Source organism: Labrus mixtus, chromosome 8, assembly GCF_963584025.1.
Source record: "Labrus mixtus chromosome 8, fLabMix1.1, whole genome shotgun sequence".
NCBI lineage: Eukaryota > Metazoa > Chordata > Actinopteri > Labriformes > Labridae > Labrus > Labrus mixtus.
This window is the reverse complement of record NC_083619.1, coordinates 5,434,275-5,443,768: the sequence shown is the minus strand read 5'-3', so window position 1 is coordinate 5,443,768 and position 9,494 is coordinate 5,434,275. Positions and strand designations below refer to the sequence as shown.

Below are 9,494 nucleotides of genomic sequence, written 5' to 3'. Positions count from 1 at the left end.
ATGACCACTGGGCTGCCTGAGGTTATTGTGGGAGCAATCAAAACTCGATTTGCCACCACAATTGATTCCAAGGATGCACTTCTGGCTGCTGTCTCCCTGCCAAAGTTCAAGCTGCGCTGGGTAAAAGAAGAAGCCAGAAGAGACCACATCAAGTTCCTCCTCACAACAGAGTGCCGCTCCCTAACAACAGAAGAGCCTACAGCCCTGATGCCCGATGCCCCTCAACCTGCTGCTACCAGCGAGGATGACTTTTTTTTCTTTGATGTACAGCCCAATGCCACGGCTGATGTGCCCATGTCAGTGGAAACAGAGGTAAGTAGGCTATGGAAAGGTCCAGGCCATAAGTGCCTTTATAGTTCTGTTCATTTTACCAGCCTTCTTTGGCTGTATGCTACCTCTGTTGTATAGGCTATTTGGCTGTAACAGGTTTCCTTAACCTTCATTTTTTATTTTCAATTTTCTTAAGTGTGTTTAATTTATTTTTAGTATTCTTGAAAAATGTGGTCATTAGCTAGAGTTCTAGCTATAAGTTATTTTAATTTTACCAGCCTTTGTTTGGTAGCCTATGTATTAGCCATTTTTTGGCAAATTGGCCTGTGTTTTATTGATAAGCAGTTGATAAGCAACTCAAAAGTAGTGTAACGCATTACAATTCAGAGACAGTAATATTGTAATGTAACTAATTACTTTTAAATGACAGTAACTACTAATATATAATGAGTTACATTTTGGAAGTAACTTGACCAACACTGCCCAACAATCATCACAACATATTTGGATATGACGAAAATATCAAATGAAATATTAAATTATTCATCTAATGGAATCGTTTTATATAGTCTGTTTATAGTTTATGTAGAATAAAAAACATCATTTTGTTCTAGACTGTGATTGACTATAACACTCAAAATAAAACCATGATGGAGATCGCTCTGCCTCTTCAAGTCACTATATAGTGAATGGCACCATTGAATTGTTAACATGTGCTTCTCTGGACTCAAATGTATCTCTGACAAAACAGTTTAATTAACATTCATGAAGTCAGAATCTAGAGGGGGGTCCACTCCTCCTCCTCCTCCAGGTTCTTCAAACTGGTTTGTGTATGTTTAGTGTTTTCCTCACACCAACAGCTCTCTGCACTCATTCTTATGATGCATTCATCACTGATCTACCTGACAGTGTTTTTCAAGTTTACAGTTTTGTTAAATGTATCACTCTCTTCATGTCCCCTATTTTTTTTTTAAAGCAGGATCTGCCGTCATTTCCTGTTATGTGTTTTTGCTCCACTAGATGTCACAGTGGTTGAAGCAGCCGTGAGGTTAGCGCGTCACCATGATATTCCTGCACTTACTCTGACTAACCAAAGGGTGGTGCTCTTTCTCCTTAATGAGTCCTGTCAGCATCAGCAGCAAACACAGACATCTTCCATCTGATCAAGAATTAGTTTTCATTTGGAGTTACTCTGAAGTCTGCATTTTGTCAAATAAAAAAATGAAGTTTATTTGTGACTTTATGCCTCTGGACTCTCTTCTGTTACACCTCTATCTCAGTGGAAAACGCCTTGCAGACTCAGCAAGAATTGAAATCCAGCAGAGGGAGGGAGAGGAGTCGATGAGTTCATACAGCAGCAGATATGTTTCTGTTCTCGGAGGTTATCAGGACTTATAAAACAATAGATGATCAAACACAGCAGACGAGCTCTGTGGGTTTCCTCTTTGCAGCCTCCTCCTCACCGTTATCTGAGGTTTTTCACATTAATAACACAACGACAGTTACAACCTTTGAATGTGGTTTAACAATTGTTCCAGGAACTTTAGTTCGTGCTGAAAACTGTCTCAGGTCTAATCGTTGGAATTAATCTGTGAGAGAAAAACTGTTTATATAATGAACTCGGAAACTGAGACACTGATAATGTGAAACTTCTCTAATAAGCTCTGATACTTTTCAAGAATAAGATCACATTTAATCTTTAATGGTGTGAGCTGTTGGTGTAAAAATAAACAGAAGAGAAGGAGGTAGGAGGAGAGGAAAAAAGAGAAGAATGACATTAAAAACAAGAAATCTTAATAATAATAATAAAAAAATGTATATCCACTTTAAAATATTTAGCTGATAATTACTGAAACCTTGTGTAAGTCAGGACTTCTCATTTCCAAGATGTTTAAAAGGAACGATCACAGCAGACAGTATTGTCCCGTCTACATGGGTCTTCATTTTGATTTCTTTTATACGACTACAAAAAAAGTAAAAGGAGCCATTAATTTAAAAGAAAAAACTCAAAATGTTTTTTTTTTAAAAAGTACATTTTCTAGAAACACAACTGGTTTATTGTTAGAGATTATAAAGGCACTAATGTCCCCCATAAGAAAAGCAAACGATGCTGCTGTTTGGATCAGGCCTGCAGTCACTGACCTCTATAATCACATTTAAAATCTAAAGACATATTCTGAGTTTTATAGTGAACTTACTTTATAATCTCAAGAACTCTGAGTTTGTCTTTGGAAATGTTCCCTTTTCTGTTTTTTATTTGCTTTAGAATGGCTCTGATACGCCGTCGTACTTTTCTGCTGTCATGTGTGAAGCTCTTTGTTCTCCTTGTTTGAAAAGTGCTACACGAATAGAGTCATAATTATATTTTTGTATTATGCACATGAGGTACCCTCCTTTTTTTGCAATACTTTGCGTTACATTAGAATCATTCATCTTACATCTAAATGTAAAATGAAGACATCGCTGTCACTTTTTGACACCCAATGAAACTGATGGAAATGCGATGAAATGAAGAAGGTCGGAGTCAAACCCAGGCCGCCGGCCTCGAGGGAAATAGCCCTTTACATGGTTCATAACCACTGGGCTACGCAGCAGCATGCACTGAAAACTAATAAAGTATAAAGTCGGGCGCAGAAGGTAAAGGGAACGCTTTGTTCAGGATTCATTTGAAATCAAAACATTGTGTTGTTAATTATAGAAACAACACAACAATGTTTATTATATGCAGACGACTTTATTCTTTCAGCTCGTCAGTTCAACATACATTTTTTTTAATTGCATTTACTTTAAAAAAAAAAAAAAAACTTTCTACTGTTCATGATAAGAGTTCCTTCTTGGGTACATAAAGAGTTTTAAATACATCCATATCAGTGATGAGATCAGTGTGTGTTCACATTAACACCTGTCTATTAACACACAGGAAACAGGCTATGGTTACTGTATCCTGTCTGTTGATACTTAGCGCCGCCTCCTCCCTCCTTCAAAACCTCAGACTCTGCAGAAAACCACACAGCAGCTCCAGCCCAGCTGTCAATCATCAGTCAGCAGCAGCAGGGGCTGATGGGAGTTCTGAGGACCTGTTAGAAACCGCCCGGCTCAGTCTGACCCCGCAGCTCGTCCTGGTTTGTCCTCACTTCTCGTCAGGTTCACCAGAGGAAAACAACAAAATGTTTCTCCTCCCTGCTGTGGCTCTGTGCTGTGTGAGCTCAGGTGAGTGTTTCCAGCCAATCAGGAGCCAACAAACTCAACCTGTAATAAACCAGCCCTGTCTCTGTGTAATGAGTTTAACTAAACTGTGGGATTATACTGATCTGGTTTTAACATTACCTCATCGAGGAGGTGAAAAAAGTTTTATTAATTGGAGACAGATCTGAAAAAAAGAACTGTCTCACTAACCTCCATCTGTCTGTTTCTCTATAGCGCTGGCTGCCATGACAACAGAGCTCAAACAGGACAGTTTGTCACTGACCAGGAGAGTTGGAGAAAACGTCTCCTTCAGCTGTGAACGTTTAGACCAGTGTTATAATGATTATGTGTTCTGGTTCCAGAAAAAAGACAACGAAACATTCACAATGATTCTGTTGATTGATAAGAGTGATGGTGAAGTGAACAAAGATTCTTACAATCATCCTCAGAAAGATGATTTCTCAGCTGTGATCAAACAGAACGGCGTTGAGCTGCAGATCCAGAAGGTTAATTCCTCTCATTCAGCCACATACTACTGCTCCTGTTGGAAAAGCGTTAACCCCCACAGTGAGAAATGATCCGAGCAGGCTGAACAAAAACCAACAGATGAGCAGAAGTCAGATAATGTTTGTGACAGGAAGACAGCAGTAAACCACAGCTCACTGAGTCATTCACCTCCATCACACACAGGATGAACTGAGGGATTATTTTACTGGTGTCTGGATTTATTCTTTATTTGATTTCTTTGTTTTTCTCAATCAGATATTTCAGTAAGGTCATTGTTAGTCCACACTGTGAGGACAAAGAGAGAAGAGCAGAAACACATTGACAAAATAAATAAATACAAGAAAATGAAGTCATAACTTTTTAAACATATTTTAGACAAATTTCAAAATGACATGTCTTCCTCTGGCTCCAAGGCCAGGAGCAATACAGGATGGATACAATGCATGATGGGTAAGGGGAATGTAAAAAGGCTGTGAGCCAGGTCCAGCCCTCAGCAGGTATTTTGCTTCTTTTCAGCATTATTTTCTGTTGGCATAAACCTTTGGCCATCTCAAAATGATAATGACCACATCCAACTCGGGGACTTTAGTCTACATGATGTCACTGCACATATAAAGATACTATCAATCCATAAATAGTGATAGAGGTATGACATTTGACAGGGAGTAAGCTGAAACATATGACAAATTAAAAATATAAGATTGAGGGGCTTGCTGCCATTGTGTTTTGAAATGTTTACCACAACATCTTACAAGACACAAAGAAAAACACTGTCCAATTCTCTTCAAACATGCCTACCCTTTTCATGTATTTAAAAACATAACTATATTCATCAGCCCTATTTGAGCCCAAGATGACCTTTGTGTATTCAAAGTGACTTTAGCTGTAACCAAAATACTTCATCGTACCTCAGAGGAGAAAGAAAATCATTCTCAGTTACGAGCCTTCTAGTTACAAAGACACATCTTAACCTCATCTGAACAGCTACGAATAATATCTGAAGTTATAACATAAAAGATAAATCACTGGATACAACAGGATCAGAAACTGCTTCAGTTTTTATACTGTGTATGTATAAAGAGATTGTAAAACAATTACGTAAGTTGTCAACATTTAATAATTAGAGTAAACATAAGGGCTTTCAAACAATACTTTTTCAAAAATCACAATTAATTGCTGAATAACAAAAAGAGTAATCACATATTTTTAATGCATGTTTGATACTCAATAATCTTTCATTCAACAGCATTTTTTGATTCTTTTATTTTTTATTTAACTTAAGTTAAGGGTACTTTATTCTCTCAATCAATCAACCAATCTTTATTTGTAAAGCGCCAATTCATGTTAACACGTTATCTCGAGACACTTTAGAAGAGAGCAGGTAAAAGACCTTACTCATTGTTATGTTACAAAGACCCAGCATTGATCCATCATGAGCACAGAACTTAGCAACATTTAACAAAGTTACAGTGACAAGAAAAAACTTCTCTGTTTGAATACCTGCTTTTATTTTGAAAGAAAATATCGAGCTTCCTGTGGATCAAGGTTACAAAATGAACTTAACAGCTGAACTGTGAAAAAGGTAAATGTTTGAAGTCACATGGTGGATATTACTTTTACCTCATCAACTGAGCCGTGTAGTTCTTTAACACTAGCACCGACAACATTCTAGACACCCTCCAAGCGCTGCATATGCAAATTTAATTGTTTGTGCTCAGAAGCACACAAATAATGAATGTGTTTGATGAAGTTAAATACAACTTACGTTTATGTACAAACCAAATAGCATAAGGCAGGATTGGTAACCTTTTAAATGTCTCGTCAATTTACAATATCTGTCGGCTTTTTTAGTGCACAGTTTTTTACTGCTGCTCCACGTCTCCCGTTGCTAAAACACATTTTACAATAATGAAACATACAGAACGTTTAGTCTATTATAATGTTGGCTATATTAGGCTATGTAATTTAATAAAAACACATTTTTATTGCATTTTTATTGATGCTCCTCCTCCTCTCTGCAACTGGGTTTGTTTCCCTGACATAGAAGAAATGATTGAACAACACACACGCACGCCAAAAACAAAAACAACAACAACAACAACAACAACAACAACAACAACAACAAAAACAAGGCATGACAAACTATATAGCCTACAAAAACAATCCAGGGAAATGTATCATTTTCAACTGCCGTCTGTATGACGGCGGCGGTGGTTAGAGGTGTATATGCTCAGAAATCTTGTGTGTTTTATTTTAGTAACACATAGGCTTCAGAAAACATACAAGACACATATTTAAGAAAAGTCATAGGATGAGAGGCTCGTAGTTTTTATTTAAAAATAGTTATTTGTATTACAAAACCCAAACCGTCTGTCAGGCGGTCTTGGCGGTTCTAATGCTAGGCAAATGAGACATTCAAAGGCGTTGTGGTGTCATTCTTTTCCATCACTGAGGTTACAGGGAGATGCTGCAGAGTGTACGCCTAAAGGGACAAAGTAGTTCACACTTATTGAAAATGAATTCATTATTTTTAATTTTTTTGAAACATGAATCTGTATTGACATTGGGTCATATATGTAGTAGAAATGTGAAATACATTTTGAAGTTGGTGCCTTCTTTACCGAGAAAAGACAGAAAGTGTCTTTTTGGCTCATGTGGATGAAAGACAACAACTCCCAGAATGCACAGCACCGCAGGCCACTCCCACTGATCTAGAGAACAACTTCTACCAAGCTAGCTACTACCAGACTGAAGCGAAATCGTTTCACATACAAATTCTAGTTTTTCTGGGCAGAGAGCGCCAGCTGTACACTCGGGAGTGTCTCCATGAAGCGTTTGTGCGCTGTGAAGAAAAGTGCTGCACATCCGTCCACTCAAGTTGAAAATCTTTTTTAACTTTTCAGTGCTGTTAACGTCAACGTTATCTTGTACTCACGTCCTCTTTGCTCCGTGTCTGCTGGGGTAAAAAAACGATCTTAAATATAAAACATGCATTAAAAAGTAACAGAGCCATGTGGGTCATAAAGCAGCCGTTGTCAAAAAAAACTGTTGTAATAGAGACAGGTTGGACATGCAGCGTATTCTGTCCTCAATGTCTGTGTCTGTACACAAATTGACAGATAGCTTACAGACTTCGCGAGAAATGAGAGGCTGGAGTAAATTCAAATGCTTTACTGTTGTCATCATACTCATGAAGCTTCTTTCATTGTAAAACTGAAAAACAGAAAATAAAACAAGCACAAATGAAAGGATGCGATCTTTAACATTAGCATTTTTAGTTTGTAAATTATCTGTCTTTAAACTATACAAAATGCATCAAATATATCAAATAGTTTGCATGTATAAATAACTTACAAGGGATGTGTAAGTGGCCAAAGGAGCCTATTTGGGTTGTTTGTTGTTGCTCCACCCCGGAACATGAATTACATGTTTTAGCGCACGCGTCACACTCGGCTCGTCACTCACGGCGAGCAGGCAGGGGGGCTTGAGCAGAGTTACGGTATGTGCACGGCTAATTTGTTTGTAATGGTCAATTGTTTGCTCCAAACACGATACTAAAACAGGGTTTTATGGTTTACCATTAAGCATGAAGGTTCGAAGGTTTATGGAGATCGCTGTGTCCAAAGATGAAAGTTTGCACCCTTGGCAAGCGGAGTGAGGTACGTGCGTAATTTGGGAAGATGTTAATTGAATGATTTCTGAATGAATTGAGAGGTTCACTACTATAAGGGATTGTGCAATATTGTTGTAAGTGTTTGATGTTATGCGTTGTGTGTTTGAATCAGGCCTGTTGTGATGTGGATGTTATTGTTATTGTTTGTTTAAAATAAAATGTTGCACTGTGAAATGTTTGTTTAGGAATGAATCGTAAATATTTATATATCTGTAATGAATTGAACACACTGTTTTCTGAATGTTAATTTTGGCTTTATTTGGCTTTTTTCTAGTTTCACGGTGCTCGAAAAAAAAAAAAAATCGCATCAGTTGAACTCCACGCTTCCTCATATGTTGTCTTGGTCGAGGGCTGCTACAGGATGCTTTCCAAGGCACACAGGCAGGAAGGAAAGAAAAAGCTGGCTTGTGCTGCAGGCCGACCACATGGAAAATGAATGAAGCCCCTCCTAACTAGAGTCTCATAACTGAGTCACGTGACTTAAAATGACCAATCAGAAAATACAGTGAAAAATAAAGAGCAACGATTAAATTATCTCAAATGACCAGCAGGGGGAAACAGAATTAAAATGAATTCAAACATTCCTGCTATACATGACACAGCGCTTTTCTTCTCAGAGCACAAACACTTCATGCAGACACTCCCGAGCACACAGCCACCGCTTTTCTGCCCAGAAAAAAAGCCAGGTGGACACGGGGCAAATTCATTAAGACTTCTGAAGTACTCTTCATTTGTTTTTCTTTTGAAATGGTGAATTATTTCAGTGGGTCCCAGGCCCCAATGGGCAAGTTGAAAACATGAGGAACTAACAATGTAGTTTCACCCCCTCTAACCAAAGCAGCCTCCGATGAGGCAAAATGATGATTTTTGCCTCATCAGAGGCTGCTTTTCAGACAAGAAATACAGAGCTTTCCCGTCTCAGGGGAAAATGAGGGCGGGATGCACGACCATTCAAATGATACAAAGCTTACTGCAAATGGGTGAAGTATCCCTTAAAGAGCACTATTGTGCACATTTCAGTGCTGACTGGTTTATGTCTTTTGATAGATTAAAGAAAATACTTTTTGAAAGAAGTCGATCACGGATGAACTCCTTCAGCACATCATAGTGTTCCTCTTCTGGTATAGCTGCTCCTGGAGACAAACTTATCAAGGTCTTAGAAGTCTCAAGCTGAAATGGGTGGATACAACTCTGACAAGTCTCTGTTGGTGCTGGACTTGCTTTTCAGACTAATCTCTAATTTCTCCTGGACTTAGGATGTATTCACACCTACCTTGTTTAGTTCGCTTCAAACAAACTAAAACCCTGGTGAGGATCTTTTGAGATGAGAAAACGACCGGACCTCAGTCCGGCCCAGTTCTAAAAATCATACGCCTTTTTTGATGCAACAGGCTCCCTCATTGTTTACTTTCACTTTGTGTTTACCACTTTACCCCACCCCGGAGCTTTTTGTCCAATGATTGAACGATCTTTGCACACATGGTTTTGTTTACAAATTCGGGGCCTTCTTTAAATCTTCGGGAGCTGGTTTCCTTGGATGTTTTCAAAGGTCGTCTTAATGATCTGGAGGCAGAAATATCTGACTGTAGATGTTTTTAGCTAACTCGTATTGCCCTTTTTGATCGCTTTGTTGCTGATGACTTATGACAGATTCTGATGAATGGTTCTTATTGTGATTCCTTTATTCATGTTCATTGTTGTTAAGTGTTTTCTGTCTGAAACCCTGTAGATGTGCTGCTGCCTGTCTTGGCCAGGACACTCTTGTAAAATATATTTTTAATCTCAATTAGACTTTTTCCTGGTTAAAAAAAGGTTAAATAAAAAAAATTAAAATAAAAATCTGAAAAATCAGTCAAAC

General features: G+C 38.2%; 1 protein-coding gene across 1 annotated transcript; it reads left to right on the top strand.

Moving 5' to 3' along the window:
* LOC132978509 (uncharacterized) lies at window positions 1–4,308 on the top strand. The gene is made up of 4 exons (XM_061043714.1): window positions 1–312; window positions 1,291–1,313; window positions 3,233–3,480; window positions 3,691–4,308. Exons 1-4 carry the CDS (start codon window positions 1–3, stop codon window positions 4,032–4,034), a joined length of 927 nt encoding a protein of 308 aa, XP_060899697.1. The 3' UTR covers window positions 4,035–4,308.
* The last annotated feature ends 5,186 nt before the right edge of the window (window positions 4,309–9,494 follow it).

What these genes read in the sequence shown, in the direction of transcription:
- LOC132978509 (XM_061043714.1), top strand. Translation starts at nt 1, where the DNA reads ATGACCACTGGGCTGCCTGAGGTTATTGTGGGAGCAATCAAAACTCGA. An exon ending in CCATGTCAGTGGAAACAGAG is followed by an intron (nt 313 to 1,290) that starts GTAAGTAGGCTA and finishes TTGCTCCACTAG; the next exon opens with ATGTCACAGTGGTTGAAGCA. An exon ending in TCACAGTGGTTGAAGCAGCC is followed by an intron (nt 1,314 to 3,232) that starts GTGAGGTTAGCG and finishes GTTGATACTTAG; the next exon opens with CGCCGCCTCCTCCCTCCTTC.